This window comes from Canis aureus, chromosome 17 (genome assembly GCF_053574225.1).
Source record: "Canis aureus isolate CA01 chromosome 17, VMU_Caureus_v.1.0, whole genome shotgun sequence".
In the NCBI taxonomy this organism is placed as follows: Eukaryota; Metazoa; Chordata; class Mammalia; order Carnivora; family Canidae; genus Canis; species Canis aureus.
This window is the reverse complement of record NC_135627.1, coordinates 33,699,154-33,722,186: the sequence shown is the minus strand read 5'-3', so window position 1 is coordinate 33,722,186 and position 23,033 is coordinate 33,699,154. Positions and strand designations below refer to the sequence as shown.

The 23,033-nt window shown below is 39.1% G+C and overlaps 1 protein-coding gene across 15 annotated transcripts in view; it reads right to left on the bottom strand.

Moving 5' to 3' along the window:
- Nucleotides 1-2,889: 2,889 nt before the first annotated feature.
- KLF12 (KLF transcription factor 12) overlaps nucleotides 2,890-23,033 on the bottom strand; it is a 591,716-nt gene continuing 571,572 nt past the window's right edge. For 12 of the 15 annotated variants that reach the window (XM_077855379.1, XM_077855387.1, XM_077855391.1 and 9 more), the window contains one exon: nucleotides 17,361-18,195. In XM_077855379.1, the coding sequence (XP_077711505.1) occupies nucleotides 18,014-18,195 (182 nt within the window). In that variant the 3' untranslated portion in view covers nucleotides 17,361-18,013. Of the gene's footprint in view, nucleotides 3,074-6,728; nucleotides 6,838-7,451; nucleotides 7,537-8,314; nucleotides 18,196-23,033 lie in introns of those variants that run through there. The other 3 variants (XR_013355728.1, XR_013355729.1, XM_077855381.1) reach the window with 3 other exon arrangements.

Here is a 23,033-nt window from a genome sequence, read left to right as displayed (position 1 = left end):
TAGAGAGGCCTTCACAAAAGACAGGAAATGACAATTTTAGAATAAATTACACTAATATTGGAAGAAGAAAGAAAACAACAATTAATGATGTGAGAAGGCCTGTTCTCACCTGCCTTGGCACCTTATAAGTTCATGCCCTCTCGCTCCAGAGGCATCTACTATCACTGGGGCAAGCGACTAAGCCACGTGAATGCTATGATTTGAGGGAAATCAACATTTCTGCCTGGAAAATTAAGCTTTTCCTCCACAATTCTACCTACTAAGAGCTATAGTCAACACATTTTATTTTTTTTAACTTGGAGAAAACTGTTTTCTGATTGCAGTGAATTTTGTATACCAGCTGTCATTCTGAGTTTCAAAATTCTTTATCATATGTTTTAAAAACCCAATCATAACCAAATAATCAAATGAAAACTATTTTTAAATATTTTTTATTTTTAAGTAATTTTCACCCCCAATGTGGGGCTTGAACTCACAACATCAATATCAAGAGTCATGTGTTCCACCAACTAAGCCAGCCAGTTACCTGAGAGGTATTTCTAAATAAAGACTCAAGGAAAAAAAAATAAATAAAAATAAATAAAGACTCATATATCTGGTAGAGTATCAATTTAGGGCTTTTCATATGTGAATTGTCTTGAAGATTTTCTTTGGAAAGATGCAAATGTAGTAAAGTCACAGAAATAAAAAGAATTTTTTTATTGTCATAAGACTGTGTGGCTTAAAATCATGAAAAGAAAATCAAATGCTAACAAGTGTGGGCACTAGCAGGGAGTCTGAGCAGAAACTTTCAGGTGAATTTGCACCTTGCAATTTTAATCATTTGTGAACTTTTTACAATATTATCTACCCATAAAGGGCTTTGATATGCTGATAAAAGTTTATTTTTTAATTTAAAAAATTTCTTATTTTACCATATATATGTATATATGGTAAGAGAATATATATAGGGAGGCTCCAGTGAAAGATTATGGAATATAATTCGATACATCTCCTATTGGTGTTAATTTCGATGTGAATAATTTTTAATTATTAGTTATTTTATTATGCTCTTTAAGAAAAATCAAGTATATTTGTGTGTGTGCATGCACACATGCACATGTGTAAGAGGGTGCATTTAAAATATGACTTAAGTTTCAAAAATACTTATCAGAACATTCATCTTTAGAAATAAAAATACCACTCACTCTCTATTATCTAAATAATAAAGACCAAATTCCAGAATTTAGACTTTATGGTCCTTTATGATCTAGTTCAAAATTACCCTTTCAATTTCATTGTTTCTTGTCCTTGTTAAAATCCTATCTCTAAACTAGACCATTTATGAAGTCATCAAATATATATTGAGTGCTTACCTTGTGCCAGGCTCTATGGATTCAAAGACAAATAAGGTACAATTTCTGTTCTCAAACAGCTCACAATGTAGCTAAGAAGAAGATATGTAATCAGCTATTTATAGTATTATAACTGCAATATTTGATTATGTTTAAGGCACAAGAGCAATGCTAGTTACTTCCTAGCCAGATAGGCAATGATTCAGAGAAGATTATATAGGGAAAGTACTAAATACATTAGAATTCACTAAATAGATGCATAGAATAATGTTCTAGGCTAAGGGAACATGTGTGCAGGCATGAAAGTTTGAGATAGGAATGTAGGTCAGTTCCAGTACAAATATTCGACTGTTGCTAGAACACAGAGTGCACAGGTTCACCATCTCCCCAACACCATTCATCTATTAAGTTCTTTCCTCATGGCTCCTTCTGCCACTTCTTCAGGTTAGAGTGAATAGGGTTGGTTGCTCCTGGAACCTAATGATTTGAAAATTTAATAATTTGACCTGCCTTAGACTTCAGTTTGTCAACCTCAGCACTACTGACACTTTGGACAGAAGAATTCTTTGTTATGGGGGCTCTCCCGAGCATTGCAGGATGTTTAGTAGCATTCCAGGATTCTACCCACTGGCTACCAACAGCAACCCTTATCCCAGTCATGACAATCAGAAATGTCTCCAGTCATTGACAAATGTCACTTAGGGGTGCAAATTGTCCCCCTGTTGAGAACCACTGTCTTAGGTCTATGTGTTCTTCACATGGTCACTTTAATATTGGTAAGAGTTATAATCCTACGTGATAGGAATTATTATAAGAGAAAAAAATCCTTCATATTCCAAAGTCTTTAGGACCATATGGATATAATCAAATGTATAAAGACCCAAACAAATGCAAATCCAGTCAAGCAGATTTGCATTGGGTGTGTATGTGTGTATATATGGGTATGTACAGACTTCCCTCAGAGTATGGAAAAATTTGATAGTAAAAAAATTTAGCCTAGGGATGTGAAGTACATAACCATCCAGTTAACCACTCTTCCTAAATTATCAATTCTTATTTTACGTTATAAATAGAGCTCTGTGTTTATAACTCAATAGATTTCCCATCTAGGTGAGAATACTATATCAGTATTTCCAATGAGATCTCTAGTCTAATGCAACTTCAACCATCTGAGAAGATAATCCCCAAACTATTTGAAATGTTCTAATTATTTCCTTTTAACCCCAAGACAGTTTATGGTTAAGTATAGAAATTTTTGAGAATATTTTTGCATAAGAAATGTATCCATATTTGACACTTGTAATAACTAAGAGAATAACTAATAGAATATGTCCTGCTAGAAGCTAACTTTATGAATCTCATTGGAAATATATAATTTAAGCAATGACTAAATTTTTTTAAATTTTAAGTTGAAATCTTATAAAATTTATATGCAAAATCAGAACATTTGGAGAATTTAAGAATCACCATACCTAAAGTTTAATAGATTTATGAAAATATTGAGTTCTTGAAATGACTTGGTATTAATCTATTAAAGGTTTTTTTTTTTAAGATTTTATTTATTTACTCATGAGTGACACAGAGAAAAGGCGGAGACATAGACAGAGGGAGAAGCAGGATCCTCACAGGGAGCCTGATGTGGGACTCAATTCCGGAACTCCCAGAACTCTGGGTTCATGTCCTGAGCCAAAGGCAGAGGTCCAATTGCTGAGCCACCCAGGAGTCCTTCTATGAAAGTTCTTAAAAGAGAAAGCATATATATTAAATTTACAGATGTAGTTTTTAAATGTTCGAGTGCCTTAGAAACATATGTTACATTTGCTAAATTTATAAATACAGTAATATTATCTAGATGTTGAAGTAAAATGTTAAGGAAGAACTAAGCTTTGGAATCTTTAATAATTATATATTTATTTTAAAAATGAAATAATTTCTGCAGAGTCTCTTTTTTTTTTTCTAAAGATTTTATTTATTTATTCATGAGAGACACAGAGAGAGAGGCAGAGACACAGGCAGAGGCAGAAGCAGGCTCCATGCAGGGAGCCCAATGCGGGACTCGATTCAGGGACTGAATGACCCTGGGCTGAATGAAAGCAGTCGCTAAACCGGTGAGCCACCCAGGGATCCCTCTCTTTTAAGGATGTATACTCAACCTCAAGGTCCAAAAACACCTCAAGGATATAACAAAACCCACACATTTTTTTTTTTTTTGTAATGGTGAACAAATTTCACATTACCAATTGTGGGAGAAACTGGCCCCTACATCTCTTCTATGCAATGCACTGAGGACTTTACATTACCTGTGCAGTGTCCCTGCTAAAGAAAATGTTTAATTTGAATCTAATCATAAGGAAACAAATCGAAATTGAAGGACACATTGAAAACAACTGACCTAGATTCTTTGAAATTGTCAAAGTCATGAAAGACCACCATCAAAACAAACAAACAAACAACTAAACGAAAACACCAATAAAGAAAACAAAAAAGAATAGGAAAAGAAAAAGGGGGATGGTGGCTAGGCTAATGATTGTGTGACCCTTGGCTGGATCTGGGTCCCCAAGCTAAAAGTCTGTAAAGGATATTATTGAGACATTTTTACAACTTTGATGGGAACACATGCTTGCTCTGAAGGGATAACGTGGTAAAATATTCAGGGGAGAAGACTTAAAGACTTCTGCAACTTGCATTTGAACAGTTAAAAAATGTGTATAGACAGTGTGCTAGCTGAATCTGATGGATATATGGATGTTCACTGTTCTATTTTTGAGCTTTTCTGTAGGTTTTAAAATTTTCAAAACAAATAGTTGACTGAAAACCTCAAGTCACAGTGAACCCATTTTATTCCCTTATGAAGCTCATGAGCCTCAAGAAGTTGGCCCCAACCTGTGACACAGGGAACTGGCCTACTCTGAGGGTTCCCTTGCCAAAGATAGGTTCAGGGATGTGCTTGTTTCTGAATCTGGACCAATGAAATAGGAAGAGGGTTTTGCTACAGGTTTTTCTTCCTGTTGTTGCTTCTGGGAGCAAGTCTCTCTGTTATGCTTGTACATGGGTATGAGGCCTGGGACTTTGCAACCATTTTACTGCCAAGCTGAGATAGAAGCTGCCAAAAGGAACAGGGATGATAAAAGTTTCAGGGATAAATCAATTCTGAAAAGATTATGGTAGCTTTGGTCTTCCAATTATGGGAATCATTTGATTTAAGCCAGTTGAAATATTACAGCCAAATACATCATCTGCTACGAACCACATCCCTCATGAAATGACCTTCTTATCTCTATTTCAAACTGTAACTGGCAGCAGAGTTTTCAGGAGGGACTACTTTTATTTAGCAAAATATTTGGATTGGTCCTATAGGAGGAAAGGTAAGACCCTTAGGTCAGGGAGATGAGAACTAGCCTGAGTAATCAAGTAGAAGGAGGCATCAGGGTTCTCTTGAGAAACAGAAGCAGCAGGGCGTGGTGTGTGTGTGTGTATCTATATCTCTATCTCTATCCCTTATATCTCTATGTATAGACAGATTTACCTTAGGGAATTGGTTCACACAATTACAGAGGCGTGGTAAGTCCAAAATATGATGGGGTGGACTGGTAGGCTAGAGACTCAGTGGCTCAGGGAAGGGTTGCAGTTCAAATCCAAAGGTGTCTACTGGCTGAATTCCTAGTTTCTTAGGAGGCAGTCAGTCTTTGTTCTATTAAGCCCCTCATCTGATTGAAAGAGACCCATCTACATTATGGAGAGTGTTCTCCTTTGCTTGAAGTCCACTATTTAAATGTTAAATTTATCAAAAAACAAAACAAAAAAACAAAACAAAACAAAAAAAACCTTCACAGAAACAACCCAAAAATGTTTGACCAAATATCTGAGCACCGTAGCCCAGTCAAATTAACATATGAATTTAATCATCACAATGAATAAACTGGTCAGTGTGAGAAACAAATACACTGGGATTTGCCCTGGGAGATGTTGGGAAGGACAAAAGGAAAGACAGAGACCAGTCAGAGACTTTCAAACTTAACTTTTTACATTGGACCACCTCATATGCATGCCAGTGTGTACATAACTGAAACAAAAGCTACTCTTTATCTTCTTTGCTCTTTCTTCCCTTCCCTTCCTGTTCCGTCCCTTCTGTCCCTTCCCTATCCTTCTCTCCCCTTCCTTCCCTTCCCTATTCTTCTCTCCTCTTCCCTCCCTTCTCTATCCTCCCCTCTCCTCCCCTTCCCTTGTATTTGTGTATGTGCGCACTTGTGTAGTAAAGCTAGGAAGAGGCTGACAGGACAGAAAACACATCAGACCTTAAAATGATCACCTAAGCCAAGAGACTAAGTTGATTGTGATAATGCAAGCAGCCATGCTTCCTTTCCTCCCAGAGCTGCATATACCCATAAAGTTCACAGAAATCTTGGGGAGGGCTTTCATATGGAATTAGGGATCTGAGCATCCGCATGCAATATAGATCTCAGGGGACATGGAGGCCCAGCTGGTTACCTGTGTTACAGAAGCCATTCTGTCTACCTTTAGACCTTCATGACACGGTAGCTAGTCCCGTGGTGCTAATCCATTTATATTTTCTACTATAGAAATTGTGTATTTATCTACCCTAGTAGGATGTAACCAAAGTAGGTTTGTAACCAAAAGTATGGTTTGAGATTATGTCTTAGGTACAATTTTTATGTTTTACATTGATTAGTATAATACCTACACAGACTAATAACTCAAATATGTGTTTTTCCTGATTTTATGCATGTAGAAATCGTTACTAGGAAACACAGTAACATTGATGTGTCACGTACGAGTGGCTGAACAAATAAACTTCATGAAATTTCCCAACCATTCCCCCATTATTTTAGATATAGTGAATATAACTTAAATGTTCACTTATGATACAGAATATTATTATATATACTACAAAATAATCAACAATCAATGTCTAAGTGACTGTGGATTCGTGCTAAACATATTACAAATCAATGACTCCAAGTCATCAATGAAAGGTGAAGTAGGGTCCAGAAACCCTAGATTAGCAACAGAATGTAGTAGCCACACCAGTGTCAGCTTAAAGGGCCCTGAGGATGATCGGTGATGTTCATCCTCATGACTGCATCTACCTTTTGACCTGGTCTATGATCAAGCTTAAGAGTTCAGAGGAGTCTGGGCCAGTGGCAAGGCTGCTATTGAGATGCTAGAACTTTGGTACAGTGTGAAAGTTCCAAGGGACGTGGATATTATGGTAGCTCATGGCACAGACTTGCAGTGCCTTGCAGTCCTCTCCAGGGTAATGGATTACAATATATCCACATAAACTGTAGCTATAAAAAAAGGGTGCATCACGATGGCTATCCATGTGTTTAAGCAATTCTAGGACATTCCTGAGTGAACCTGTTTTTAGCATACCTGCTCAAGTCTAATGATGCTGATGTCATTGTGGACTCATAAAACAGTTTCTCTCTGTCTCTGTCTCTGTCTCTCTCACACACACACTTGTGAATCTAACACAGTGAAACTGTAAAAGAAAAAGATTGTGTAAAAGTTGTTCCTGTACAAGGAAAATGTAATTTATTTCAGAAATAATCACTCAAGTGTATGAGCTGTGTAGGCGTTCATTGGTGAATTTAGACTAAACAGGAAGTGATGTAAATTATACTTATTACACTGCTGGGAGAGAAATATATTAAATCCAGACAGCACTCAGAAAAAGTACAAGGAACTCATTGTGTTGAAGGAAATGTGCAACTTTGGTGGGAAGACAATGCACTATATGGTATGAAAACCATCAGTGGCCATCTGGGACTAAAAAAATTTTTAGGGAGCATGATTTTATTCTAGCACTGATGTATTTCTTTCTTCTTTGATAAAGCCCCAAGGTATTCTAATCCCAAGTACAATGCCATTTCAGTACTTTTAGCCATTTCATGCTATTGTTTTATAGTTGTTATATTGGAGAGAGTACGAAACAATGAAACTATCAATATATGGACTAGAAATCTTAGCTATGATGAAACAACCAGAGTAAAGAGATTGAGGAAATTACAGAATTATCTAGCACTTATATAATTCCACCTATTGCTGAAGTCTCCAGGAATCACTCAGAAGAAGAAATATTAACAAGAAAATTACCTTGAGAGTAAAATAGTATCATGTGATCTATTCCATGACATTTGTCTCATTGGTCTATCCTTATGATAAAGTTTCCTGGGATGAACTGAAAAATAAACAAAACACATAACTGGGGAGCTGGTTTGGCTGTTTGCATGGCCTAAAGAGGACTCTCAGAAAATCAGGCCAAAGACAAATTTAATGTCCAACTTACCGTTTTGGTACAAAGTCATACCCAAAATGAAGCAATGGAATGAATTAGGTTCAGCCTTACAAGTTGCTACCCTGCTCACCACAGTGTAGAACAAGACTGACCCTCTAATTTATTGGCCTCTGCCTTAATGGAGTATTTCTAGCATGGTGTAACTAAGATATTCACAAATAATTTAGTAAAAATGTACTGATCACCTATCCTCTATTACCTTTCTATATAATTGTTAGTAGTATTTACTACCATTCTCATTGTAGAATGGATTTTTCTGGTAGATCTTCAATTGAAGGACATTATGCAGGATACTTTGATTCTTCAAGTACTTATTTTAGCAATTATTCAAAAGATACTCTACTCATTAATGGTCTTATTTTCAAAGCTTCATAATCCAGTCTTCTTAAAAATGTACAGAAATAAACTAGCTTTGGCATGTGCTGGAAGATACATGAGATATGAAAAAATAATTCATTCAATTAGAGATTCCATTTTCGGCTCTGAAAGATGTATCTTTTTCATATAACTTCATATATCTGGATCACTTTTTAGTTTTACATTCAGTAAAATATTAAGTTAGGAATACTTCTTCAGGGGCTCGTTATGAAATAGAAGTCCCGCTCATTTTTGAGTATGCAGTATATCTCGTTCTGTGTTTCAAATCACTATACACAAGTGGTAAAACTTTTCATAACAAAGGTTTAATTAGAATGGTTAATAACTATGATTTCCAAAGTGTCTGTGTCAGCCTTAGTAATAATTAGGGAGTTTTGTTCCATACAAAATGCTTTATTTAACCTTCATGCCTTCATTCAGATAATTATACAAATGCATACAGTTAAAGGTTTAAACTCTATTTCGGTTCACAGCTCAATTCATAGGAAAGTTGAATACAGAAAAGCAATGCACCAACAGAATATGTCTGAGACACCATTAAAAACGATAACACTTGTTCATTTAAATCTCTGAGAATAGACTGGAATAATCATCCTCTGAGAGAATCTCATTAGGAGGGTCTCCCTTTACATTATCATAGGGCAAAAAAAAAAAAAAAATCACCATTTTACAGTAAAAGGAAAAAAGCTCTGAGTATATTTACAATACATACACTATACATAAATACAAGAACAACACTTACATAATATTAATAAACTTATAACAGGGGTTGCCTAAACACTACAGAGTATATAAATGCAGAGGAAACTATTGGGAAATTAGATCTTTAGATAAGCTGGAGAAATAAATTCATTTGCAATTAAAACTCTGAACAGAAAACCAAATGAAGATTTAAGAAATTAACACATTTGCTTGCCAGCATCATTGAGGGGGTTTTGTCCTTTAATGCATAGGACCTCCTGTGGGCATTCTGACTCTCTGGGGTCAGAGACCCAAGAGTCTTTTGTAAAATTACATCTGTTAAGTGAATCAGACGCAGCACATCTATTCAATTTGCTGTTCAGAGGCTTCGAGCCTAGAATAACTGTTTTGTAAACTAAAGGACGTTTTTGTATTTTTACACAGATGGATCGTGTGATCCAGTCATCATGTATAATGAGCTAAGTGTCAAGGAAAAGGAAAAAGATGCCTGCTTGACTTGGCCAAAGATGATATTTTTCTTTATTCCCATATATTTTTTTCAAATACTAGTGAGAGATTTATTCAGAAGAACATGACGTTTGAACTGACCCCCACACACCAAGAGCAACGTCTAGACTACTACTAATTATAACTAAGTCATTTTAAGTGGCAGGTGGGTATCTTAAAGGTGGTCTGTTCTCATCGTTTCACAACACAGAAAGTTCTGAGTACATTCTTCAATGGACAAACATGAATTTGCTGGTTTCTCTTTTTTAAAATGAGCATGTTATGATACACATAATTGCATTATGATGCAGGATGACATAATACATAAGACGATGTTTTCAAGCTGGTTTTGTAAGTAGTTATCTCACATCCACAGAGAGTTGGTTTGCCATGTGATGCAACGTGTCCCACATAGACATGGACGAAACAATACAGCCACCATTCCGTGGGGGGTAGGGGAGGAGGATGGTGATTTCTCAAAAATGAATTTTTAAACACAACAAATTGCGGACAGACAAGTTGATAGGAAAGAGCCTTGAATATAGGCACCAGTGCCCCAGTTCAACAATACCCATCCAACGTAATGACGTCTGAGGAACAAAATGTGTACTGTAGTCTGGATGTAATTACAAAATTCTGCTATGGGAAAACTAGAAACACAAGTAGGGCAAAAGCATTTTTCTATAATGTTTTATGCTGTATCTTTGGAGCATGAAATTAGCAAAGGGAAGATGCCAGTACGTCCCTGAAATGTCTTACTTTTTGATTACTAGAGCACTTTTCCTAGAATTTGACCCAAATTCTACCTTCCTCTTCACCCTCATTTCTCATCAAAAATGAATCTCTGTGAAAGTCTTGGTATGCCTGTTTTGGAAAAAGCAAGATATAATTCACATAGAGTCATTGGTTTTTGCTTTGCACAAAGGGCGGACTCCAGTGTCTCAAACATTTAAAATTTCTAGAGATGAAACCCAGAAAGGAAAAAAAAAAAGTACTGATGTGACTATTGTCACTACTCATCTCTTTTCAACTCACTTAGAGTTGTGGTTTTGTTGTTGAGAAATTGTTGCTTGTGAAACCCAATTAACGGAGAAGAGACCCCTTCCCACAGTGACTTGTGCATACGTTACATTTGCTCTCAGCACAGAAGGGAATTGGTTTATACAGGTTTTGTCTCTTCCCTCGGCCAAGTAACAGGGAGAAAGATCATAATTCAGGAGATTCATTTTCAGAAAAAAGAAACACCATGAGAAATGACATTCTCTTAATGTTTTCTAAGCCCATTAGTATTTCCATGGATCAATACTGTCAGAAACTTTGTCCTACACAGAAAAGGGGTGGGCGTTGATTCCTCTGACATCGGACAGCTTCTTACATAAATTCAATTAAACCAACAACAGTACTATAAACAGCTTATTCATCAGAGTATTTAAAACATTCCAAGGTGGTACTGTCAGGTGAGAAGGAAAAGGGATTCTCCATTCTCTCTCCTTGCTTGTCATCTGAATGTTTGTGATCGCCACCCCCTTAACAGCTGCCGGGGGTGGGCTCTGTTATTAACAACTCACTCTATGGAGGTGCAAACTCCAAATGCAAATTGAGCAGATTCTAGAAGGTCTACAGGTGGAAAGGTTTTTCTTATACCTACAAAGAAATACGTAGAATTGAGAAAACCCACTCTGGCTAAGATGCTTCTAGTCTTTAAAATGTTTTAATGATTTGGGATCTCCAGGCCAACCAGTTAGAAGGAAGTGACAAGTTCGGGGAGACTGGTCATTGCTGTGTATTTACATGCATGATCCTTCATGCATGACTTTCCAGGAAAAGACGGACTTCAAACCTTAGCTACCATTCTCATATCATATGCTGTCTCATACTTGGAAAATAGGGCTACCCAGCCAAGAAACTACTTCAGAGTTAGAAATACGACAGCTTGGCTGCTGGGAAGACAAGTGCAACGTGGTGCAGTGGGCAGAGTTCAGGCTTCAGAGCCAGAGATGTGTAGCTTCACATTCCCACACTGTCGTTCACTATTTCTGTGTCTGCAGACAACTCAGCCAACTCTCTGTGTCTCAGGTTCCCAACCATAAAATGCAGACCTGTTTACGGATTAGAGGCAACGTGTCTAAAAGGGGCCTAGTAGAGTGCTTGGTGTAGAGTAAGAGTTTAAGAAAGAATAGCTATTGTTTTCATGGTTTGCTGAATTTTGGACCTTCTCATTTAGCACTTTTAGACACCTCACAGAAAACAGCCCAGCCAGAAGACTTGACTTTAGTGAGATTAAAGACCCCAGCTGCTTCCCTCGGACACTTCATTGGTTCTTTTGCATCCTCTCCTGGCACGTTTCCTTCTCTTTTTCATTCTTTCTGAAACTTAGAGGAGGAAACAGTAGATGGTTTTCTAGGCCTGTGGTCTGGTTCTGGAGAAATACGTAGATCACTGTCCATTGTGGTAGCCTTCCCTGGCTAAAGCCTGAGTGTTTAATCACAGTTATACTTTTTAAAATTGCTCTTACCAAATGTTTGGCTCTGAAAGAGTATAATTTTACTGATAGCCCTCAATAGCTTGTTTGGGTGGATTTGTGCTCTGCGATGGTAAGGCTGGACAATTTCCAGGGCTCTTGCCTATTCGTATAATCTCATTGTACATTTCTATTCATGACTCCACTTCTGGCAGTAAAATAATTACAGGAAAAAGTAGGGAAGTTCTGAATGTAAATCTGGTAACTTCCAGGACCAACTGCAAACCTCGGTTAAAGCAAGGCTTACTAAGGGTCAGCAGTCTTTAGCAGACTTCTCAGGGGAGAAATGATCGTGTGGATATTCATCCCAAAATGGTTCTTGTATGAGAACAGAAAATATTAAGGAGAAAGGAATGAAGAAATGTAACGATGAACTTGTGCATTTGATATTAGTGGACAAAACAAAGGAGAACAAACAAATCTCTCTAGTGTTTTGCTCGAAATAAATTGGCTTTTGTTGACTGAGCAAAACTTTTTGAGCCACACAAGGTGTTTTGCAAGTTTGGGGCAAATCGGTGAAGTTTTTATCTTAAAATTTTAATTGCCATATGCCAGAGTGTAAGTTGAAGAGAACTTAACGTTCAGATTTGCATTCCTACATTCTGTAAGTAAGGTTAAATTAAGAAGTACTAACATAAACAAGATTAAGTATATTTAAGAATCACAAAAGAATTTTTGTGGCTGTGTGAAGATATTCAATTTACTATGTGCATATATTTATTCTGTGTGTGTGTGTGTGTGTTTCTCAAACGTGGAGAAAAAATCCAGTCTAATGAAGAATTATTGCTGTGTAAAAGTATAGGAATATCTCATTGGTCATAATGTCTATTGACAGGCACTTTCAGCTTTTAATTCATTTCTGAAAATGGGCATTAGCTTATTCCTATTGCCAGTATAGATTCATTTAACATGTGGCCATACCCATAGCACTTAATCTTGTCAGCATGTAGCTACACTTAAAACTATTCGTTCCCTCTGGAATTAAACACCTTACGGCTGTGTTTTTTGTTTGTTTGTTTGTTTTTGTTCTCATCAAGAACTGGTTCACTGAGGAGGAAGATAATTGAGGAAAGAGAATTGTAGATGATTCTCTTTAGCACAAGTAACATCCTATGCAGCTATCTCCCCCTTTTTCAGGCAAAGACGTTTTGAATTTAGAATCAGTTGTTTGCAACTTAAAATGACTTCCCTGTGTTTTAAACCATCCTGGCTAAGTTGAGACAAGTGGCCACTCCATTTTGTCAGAACACAAGGTGTGTGCTCTGCCAAAGTGGAACAGAATTCCCATGGCAATATTGCTAATTGTAAGATATACAAGGCATATCTGAACAAGTTTCTTTTTTTTTTTATTGTGATGAAAACTAGAAGCTCTTTTTTTCCCAACATACTTCATCAAACTATTTACAACCTCTGTAAAATTTGCGAGTTTGAAAATATTTTTCCACTATCACATATGTTTACGAATACAGCAAAATATTTTCACTCTATTTTTTTAAAGATGCAGTATCCTATTTCATTTTCTTATGAAAATCTGAATTTCTATTGCAACTGCACAGTATTCAGCATATTTAAAGTACCAATGGACATGGGTTGCTAAACAGATATTACTCTATAATGAAACTGTGAAAATATAGCATTTTTAAATTTTTATGTACACTTAACTATAAAATGCAAGCAAAGTCACATAGAGCATTATAAGCTGATTCCCTAATAAGGTAAATAACTTACATTTCTAGACAGCATGGATTATTACAAATTCATTCTTTTAAAAAAGTTCCTTGTCGGCATTTCCTAGCCCGCTGGCTGCTGCGTATGCAGGCGTGTATGTGCTGGGTGTGCCTGTACGGGGAAGTGGAAGGCAGTGTGGGGAGAAGTAGAAACGTACTGTGGAAGACATGACTTACCAAACCCCTTTTCTCAACAAAACCAAAATCAAATTGAGAAGATTTTTTTTTTTTTGCATGAGATGCACTACCTCAGACAAACTGAAGGAAGAAATTTAGTCAATGAAATTAGAGAATACATTTACCTCCTCAATTTACAGGCGTGAGTACAGAGCAAAATCTGAGACAGGACTATGGACTATGAGTATTAAGGCTTCCCGGGCCTGATATGATCCATGAGAGTTCTCTCACGTTCATTCCCTCACATGTAGACTGACACTCAGCGTTTCGTGGGTGCTGGTATTCTTAACATCACTGTCAATCCTTGCTATAAATGTGGAAACATCTTTATAACAGCATCATGGCTACATTTCTAAGCAGTCGTAACAACATAACAAAGGCGTATTAGTATATCTGAAGGTCTCCCCTCACAGGACTTATTCCATTGCAGCTTTGGTAAGTATAATAAATAAAGTACAGAATAAGGAATACTGCATCTTTATCCATATACATGTTATCGTTCTAACGAACTGATTTCAAAGTGCAGAATGATATTTAGGTTTAAAACACAAATGGCAAAATTTGAAGTTAAAAAAAAAGGGGGGGGGGATTGTATAAAAAGGAACACAATCCTTGTATAAGCTCTTCCAAATTTTCAACCACAATGAGAATGGCCTTTCTAACCACCTAGAACTGGCATTTGTAAACACTGGAGCATTTTGTAAGTTCTTTCCCCCTCACCATCCTCTTCCTGGTTTCCACTTTCCACTTAAACTTTAGAGTGAATAAAAAGTGCTCTTTTTTAAAAATGCGGGTTGTTCCTGTTACTCAACTGCTTTTGAAAACCAACGTCCTATAGTGTTTTGTCGAAGTAACGCCAGGCAGTAGTATGTTCTTTATGGGAAAGCCATTAGGAATTTTAGTCTAAACGTCTTAATAGAACTTAAGACAAGTTATCAAGCAGCCTTCTTTCTCAAGAGTCCACACAGAATCGACAGGAGGGGGCTTGAGGTGGATGGGGAAGTGGGAATCTGCTTCCTAACACCTTCAGGTCAGAATATAAGGAGGCAATCTATTAAAACTACACAGTAACTTGTAACTCTTCAAATAATGTTAATTGCCCTGAATTCAATCTCTACAATGCAAAGAGATGGTCAGGTCTACCACGGCTTCTCAAGCCATTACGGCTGCCCGTGCAGAAGTTCTCAAACATGCACGTACAACCCACTGCAAACTGAAGAGCTCCCAAGTTAAAATCAAAGAATGCTTCTAGTTAGGGGACGGCCAAGTCCTGTGGATTCTGCACCTTTCCTGGTGTTCATCATCTACTACTGTGCTTTTTTTTAAAAGAGGCTAGAATGGACCCAGATGAAATGGAGGAGGCCTCTCCATGCCTGAAGATTCCTTCTCTCCTATTTAAAGACTTCATTCCTTCTCTCCCCAACTGCTTTCCTTTCTATGCGGCAAAACGAGTAGAAAACTCACCAGGGAGAGTTTGCTATGTTCCAGGACGAGCCCCGGGTGAGATCAGCAACTCGCTCACTCACGGTTTGTGCTTGGATCCCTCTTTAGAAGTCTCGAGCATGTCAAGGGGTGGGGTGGAGAGGATATGGCGTAACCCTGACTGGTTTTAGCGGTTGACTTACCATCTCAGTCTGGTTTCCGCTCTCCGAGGGTGAGGAGAGAAACCTCACTTCCCTGAGCCTTTCCTATGTGATCAGAGAGGAGCAGCCCATTTAGTTCTGTGCTAAATTTAAATCAAGCTGTCACTCGGGAAGCTCCCACTGCCTGTCAGTTCTATGAATTCCAAAAACCGTTTCTCCCTGTAACACGTTCAAGACCTCTCTGCACAGAGAAAAGACCAGCCCATCTTATGAGAGCAGGAAGCATGAAATCAGGTCTACCCTGTACCCGGGTGATTCACCTACTGACTGCCAACCAGGTTCCCAGGCCGCCAGGGAGGGAGGCATGGCCGTGTTGGCCACTCTCTGTGTTCTTTGCCACCGACCAGGAACCAACACTGGTATGTAGCAGGAAATCTCTTTCTATCCAGAATGGTCACAGGCAATGAGAAGTGGGAATTGTATACAGTACAGATAAAAAACTTTCCAGTTGGTTAAAAAAAAAAATCAAAAAACCAAAAAATAGTGCTTGGTGGGTCATAGATCATATAGCAAAAGAAGTTATTTCTCAATAGAATCAAAGCCCTTGTTTGAGAGAAACTGCCTGATGAGTTTTTCAGACCTGGCAGAAATTGCAGAGCACATAGTTTTGAAGATAGAATTTTACCTGAAAATCATTATGCTGTTGCTTGAACATTTAAAACAATTCCTTTTGATAGCATCCCACACGAATTGTCCTTGTTTCAATGTTTAGAGTTCCTTGCTTCGTCAGAATAAGATTCTCTGAATTTGAAGAGGATCCTAAAAAAGGATAGTTCTGCAACCGGAAATTATTTCAGAATGTTCAAACACTTAAAAGTGAGCTAGGAATATTGTGAGGTTGATTTGTGCAATTCCCCAAATCAAGTGTTTGTAATTAAGATATATTGCAAAGGTCTATGCTGGCAACCTTGTATATCTAAGCTATAAAAAATCTTAACAACAACAACAACAACAACAACAACAACAAAAAATGTCACCAAGCCCCTTAGCCACAAAAAGCTGAAAAAGAAAAGAACAGCTTTTAGTGGGGAAAAAAAAAAAATACGGTATTTTTCTTCAAGAATGCTTGTTGGTGATGTATTGCTTTGTTTACTGTATACTCCGCTAGTTGCAAGAAAGGCTCATAATTTTAGGGGGTGGATGGGACTGTAATCTCCCCTCACCCTCAGCGCAGGATGAGTGAGCTCAACATCCCCGTAGATGCCGAATGCAGAGCCGCTGGGCTCTGACACGGTTTAGAAAATGAAATCTGTATAGAAGAACCTAATGGAGAGTCACTTAGCCTTGGCTCTCCAAGTGAGGAAATTAGCACCATGTTAGGCTTTCCTCGGGGAGCACTCTCTTTCCACTGACTCGGTTCCAAGGAGAACTGACCCATTAACCCAAGGGTTAATTCCCTGCTCTGCCTCCTTGGCCCTTCTGGTCACTAAATAACTGTTTTCAAACACGAAAAGGGGAGCATAATCTTTAATTGTGGTACTCAACCGAGCAGGACAACAAACAGCAGAAAGATGACCTCAGTGCCGTGAGTGTAACCAAGACCTCTAAAATGCTGGGGTGTTTTTTACAATCCCTTTAGTAAGTATGAAAATTGGTAACGTGAGTCCTCAGTGAAGTTATTGTAGGAAAGTCCTTTTATTCATTATTGCTTTTCTCCTCAAGAGGCGCGTTATTCCATCTCTGCTTTGTCTGATTTTTCATGTTCACTGACTTTGCCTGAGCAGCCCCACCTCTTACCTTGGTGCCAGTGTGTCTAAGAAAGTTTGTTTGTTTTTTTGTTTTGTTTTGTTTTTTCTTTCCCCTGATTCCTTGTAACCAAATACTAGGGGCAGGAAGAGATGATGCCTAGGTGACAGAGCACTGCGATTTGAAGTGGGGCAGTAGTTTTTTTTTTTGTTTTTGTTTTTTTTTTTAGACAGGCTCTTCCTATTCAACTACAGAACACCTCTGTGCTCGTCCACGCAGGGGCAGACACGGGGACTACACTCCACCTGCAAATGTCGCTGCCCCTCTGCTCGAACAGATGAACGAAACAGAATCAAAACAAAACAAAAACAATCAACGACAAACAAATGAAAGATTCAATGTTGGTTCTCTTCGGGGCATGGCATAATGACAAGTCGCGGGTGGTGCTACCTAGATGCCGTCACGCTAGTGCCAAGGGCTGCCTGAGTGCCCCCCTTTACTCTCGGGTCATGGAACTCTCCAACAGGCTTCTTCTTCTCTACTTTCATGCTGCTTGCTGGTAACAGATGGGATGTGTGTTCTATCTTACTGAGACAGTAACTAAAATTGCAGTAAAAAGAGGGTAAGGGGTGGGGACGATGGGAGAATCATCCAAATTTAAAAGGTCTCGCTCCAGCCATCAATTTGTGGCGGGCGACCTTCAAGGTATCGATAACAAAGTGTCTGACAGCTCGGAAAAACGTACAAGCTACAAACATCTTGAAATGGCAGAGTACACAGCACGGGGGCCCGTGCCTGTCTCTTCAGCGTTTGTGTCACGGATCTCCCGGGCCAGCGTGAGGACGTTTCTCGTGTAGTCGTGATGGGGGTTACCTGCAGACCGGAAGGAGAGGTGTGACTTCTTTTGTCCTGCTCTGCTTTCAGACATCGTGGGATGGTGATGCCCCTGTGTGTGGACACTGTGGAGGGGATTCAGCCCTGCTGAACGGGGTGCCGCTAAGAGACCCAGCTCTTGTGCTCCGCTGGGCGGGCAGCAGTCCTCACACCAGCATGTGCCTCCGGCGGTGCAGTGCCAAGTGGTCTGACCGGGAAAAGCTGCGGTCACAGTCCGCGCACTTGAATGGCTTCACTCCCGTGTGTTTGCGGTAATGCCTCGTCAGTTCGTCCGAACGAGCGAACTTCCAGGTGCAGCCTTCCCAGGTGCACTTGTAGGGCTTCTCTCCTGGAAGACAAAGGGACACACGCTTTGATGCTCCGCCACTTTCCCACGATCACCAAGGCAGCGCTATGTTGGGGGGTCGGGGGGGGGTGGGGGCACCGCTGCTCCCACCCAGTGCTCCGCGTGGTCATCTTTTGTCAGGAAACCGTACCAGCCTGCCAGCGGGTCTGGCCTCAGTCGGGTGGGGGCTTCCGATCTCGGCTCTCCTGCTGTGACACCTGGCAAGTTAGGGAACACTCCACATCCTCACGGATCGGGGAACTTACTTTTCGGCCAAAACGGCAAAAGGCATAGACTGATCACTACTGGATAAGAGAATCCCAACCGGTTGGCCAGAAAGGCATTTTTACATCGCTACCGAGGCCGCTGGGGGCTCTAATGCTCCAATGCCAGAGACTCACAAAGAATTATAAAGGGTGATTAGTTATGTTTGGTTTCGCTACTCCTCCCCTAACGTGCATCGCTTAGACGGTTTAAGGCTATTTCAGGACGCAGTGTCCATGTACCAGTCATTGGGAATATGCACAAAGTTTCATCAAAAGGTAGAGCACTCCGCCGCTCCCCAGAAATTAGGTATGAAATACATGTCATTCATAAATATCTACTTTCTGCTGGTCTATTGGAAAAGAATCCCAGATAGCTTCAGAGTGCAAAGTTTAAATAAACACTCTTTTCAGGGATTTAACTAGGGTGAGCCCTGAGGAATCATCAAGTTGGTTTTAGTGTTGAAACTCACAGTGAAAAGCAGTCTGAAGAAGTATGTAATTTGACCGGGTCCTTCAGTCAACTTGCAAGGACAGTAAAATATGCAAAGGCTTTGCTGGGAAAAGATACACTATCCATTGTCCAAATGAGCTCCCAGGGGGAGAGAGACAATGGTTGACCCAGGTGTGGGTTTTTTTTTTTTTTTCCTGGCTCTCATTCAGAATGGATGCCCTGTCCCCAAGCAACCCCACAAAAAGTGATCTCTACTTCTGTTCCTTCCATCCAATAGTCAACAACTGGCTTCCTGGCCACACACAGTCTTTGGTGAAAAGGCCCTAAGACAACGAAGGGAGCCTTTTGCAGATTCCTATGCATAGAGCTGCAGGGTGCGTACTGTTAACTCCACTTTACAGATGAGAAAACGGAGGCTCAATGTAGTAAAGTAACTTGCCCAATGTCAGAAAAAAAGATGTATTTGGCTCCAAATCCAGTGCTTTTCACTATGCTACAGTGGAACGCATAATTCTTTTCCCATGTAAACTTTGTCACATCTTCAAAGTTGGTTCTACTTTCTCAGGTACGCCCAAATCATGCATTTCTTATTTCTATTATATCATCTATTGCAATATATCATGACGATTTTATTCAGATGCCTTTCTCCTCTACTCGTTTCTGAATTTGTGGAGGGCAAGGACTATGCCTCTACCATTTCAGTATCCTTGGAGCCTAGAATAAGTATCAAACAAATGCTTGTATGAATCAGCAAAACTGCCACACACATACACACAGAACCACTAAGCTGTGTGAGAGTACAAGTGATGCCTACATGGGAGAATTAGCCTGAACTGGACCCAACAATTTTCATTCAACTCTGAAATAAATGCTATCTATATGGGTCCTTTTGGGATCAAGTGACCCTTTCAGAAGTGAGTGAATAGCACAGACCAGTTAAATCTAGAAATGTTGATGTGCTAATTGTGGGCCACAGAAAGCTCCAGGTTACTCTGAAAGGGCTCCTTTCAAGTAGAAGCCTTCTGAGTAGATTAACCCAAAACTTCAACCTTTGACTCATTCCAGATATCCTACGGAGATGAAAATCTTCAACTGCAGGTATCTATTGACCCAAGTTGAACAGAAATTTAAAAAAACAAAAATCAGCTTAAAATGATGGAGTGTCTCCTACCTAGTATATCAGTGGCAACTGTTAACATGCCTTTATTTACATGTCCTCCCCATGCGTTTGTGAAATTTATGTCATGCGTAAAGATTCTAACAAGCTGAGCTTGATATAAATCATGTCTTTGAAAACTCATCCATCTTTAGGGCACTGAGCTCAGCAGGTAGACACTTAGCCACCAAGAGGCATCTCCTGGCTCTCTCTGTCACTCTAGAACCAGCTACAGAGAGTGTAAGGCCTAGGAAGGAAAGAATACCAGGTTTTCTTAATTGAAGGATGGGTGTGGAAGTGTCAAATGTGTATGACTCTCCTTGCCATTCCAGAGTGAGAGGAAGGGGACACGTAGCTGGGATGAGCCTGGAAAGTAAGTAGAGGCCTGGAGGAGACAAGAGCTTCTAGTCTTATCTTGGGAAGGATGTTAAAGGTTTGAATGGCCCACCACTGGGACAGTTTATGGTTCTGGGTGCTCTCCGGATTTCCTTGTACACCCAGAGTAGGCACTTACTACTCTCTGATTTCTTTCTCACTATTACAATAATAGTCTTACTGTTACTTTCATTTTGGCTGTTTAATAATGGCATTTATGTCCGTTCTACCTGCAAATCCATAGCACAGAATGGCTCTTCTAGGCTAAAGCAAGTCTGTGGCCTGGTTTTTGTATAACCTTTGAACTTGGAGTGGTTTTTATACTTGGTATGTGGTTGAAAGACAATATCAAGAGGACAATTTCAAGGCATGTGAAAATTACACGAAATTCACATTTTAGTGTCCATAAATATGTTTTTGTTGGAACACAGATGTACATATTGTTTATGGCTGTCATCCAGTGATGGCATAATTGAGCACCATAATAGGGAACGTATGGCTAGTGATGCCTAGAAATTTTCTATCTGGCTCTTTACAGAAAGTTTACCGACCCTTGATGTATGGGAGGCACCCGAGCTTTTTGCAGGCTTACTGATTATGTTAACTTATTGAACTGGAGTCCATAATGCATGCTCTTAATTCGGGATGGGTGGGTGAGGGAATATTTTGGCTATAGAATAATAGCTTATTCTCCACTTAGGACCCCAACTAAAATTCTTTTTTTTTTTTTTTTAAAGATTTTTATTTATTTATTCATGAGAGACACACACACACAGAGAGGCAGAGACACAGGCAGAGGGAGAAGCAGGCTCCATGCAGGGAGCCCAACATGGGACTCGACCCCAGGACTCCAGGATCATGCCCTGGGCTGAAGGCAGGCGCTAAACTGCTGAGCCACCCAGGGATTCCCCCCAACTAAAATTCTAACAGTAATATACACACTTGGTATTTCATGTCAACTGCTTTAAATCGAGAGTTCTGGATTGAGTAACTCTCTGAAAAGGCTCACTCAATCCAATCTGCGTTTTAGAAATAGTTTTAGGATCTTTTCTGCTCATTAAAAATTGAAGAAGGTCTTCCCTATGTGAGTGAGTCACAGTGATGAAGGCTCCTTCCCAAGCCCTTTCAATACAGTTGTTTTACAAGGTCACTCCGACCCATGATGAGTGACTCTTCTACTGAATCTGGAAGGAAGGCATATGGAGGGAAGTAGTTTAGCAGTGTGGAATCATTTCAAATATGAATATTTTAGGGAGTGGGGCACAGGGAAAGCAGAACTGATGGTAAGGATTTCTGTGAGCCCACAAAGGTGGAGCAGGAAAACTTAGTGCAAAATCAGAGAAGTATTCTGTGAGGTGGAATCAAGCACAATAAGCAATCATGAAAGACAAGGCCAGGTGAAATGGTTCATGTGAAGTGGGTCAAAAGGCACAAACTTCTAGTTACAGAAAAACCAAGTCGTGGGGATCTAATGGAATAGCAGGGTAACACTGCATTATATATTTGAAAGTTGCTCAGAGTAGATTATAATTAAAAGTTCTCATCATACACACAAAATCATCTGTATCTGTGTTGACAGATATTAACTACACTTACTGTAGTGATCATTTCACAACATATACAAATACTGAATCACGCTGTACTCCCAAAACTGATTTAACGTACTATGTCTCGAGAAAGAAAAATAAAGATGAGGCAAAATACAAGAGGCAGACGTGTACATCCCTATTCTTGAATAAAATCAATGAAAATGAAAAACAAGCTACCAGGGGCTAGGTGATGAATGAAGGCATATAATGAAGAATGCAAACCTTTTCCAGTAGGGAGCCGGGAGGGAGAAAGCATATCTGAAAATAGTAAACTGAATTGCCTGAGTGATAAGTCAATTTTCCTCAAAAATTTCTTATAAAAGGTATACTTTCTTTTTAATATCCAGGAAAACTTAAGCATATTCCTTGCCCCTGTTGCCTCATTCATAAAACTGCAGTTTGGCTATTTTCTCTCCATGCTTAAAAAAAAGAAGAAGAAAAATGAAAATGGTACCTTCAAATCTCTCTTCAAAACTAGAGGCTGAACTACTGGGAGCAGGGGAGGAGATGGCCACTCTGACCAGGCAGAGAGCTGACTTCTGCCCTTTGCTTAAGAGAGATCTAAGTTTTGAGTATACCTGCCTACTGCCTGGCATTTTATTAAAAATAAAATAAGATCAATAAATGCTCTTTTTGGACCAGTCAAGTTCTAGAAGTGGATAAAAGAACAATTTAGTGGCTACTGCATTGTATTAAACTGTACATTGTATCTTATGCTTGTGCTTTAAAGCAATTTAAAGGCTACAATCTTATAAACAAATTAGGGTAACAGAAACTTCCTGATGTGAGTAAAAACTTATTAAAATGATAAATGCGTTTGTATGATTGATTGCAGTATGCATAAATGAGCCCTGAAAGGATGCAGAGGACAAAAATCTTTCTTCCATCTGTCTTCTTTCCTTTAAAATCTTCCTAGAAAAAAACAAAAAAAAAACAAAAAAAAAACTAAATTTAATGTTAAGAGGTCAGTGTGGTAGGTACCGAATGGTAAGTGCAATTTCCAA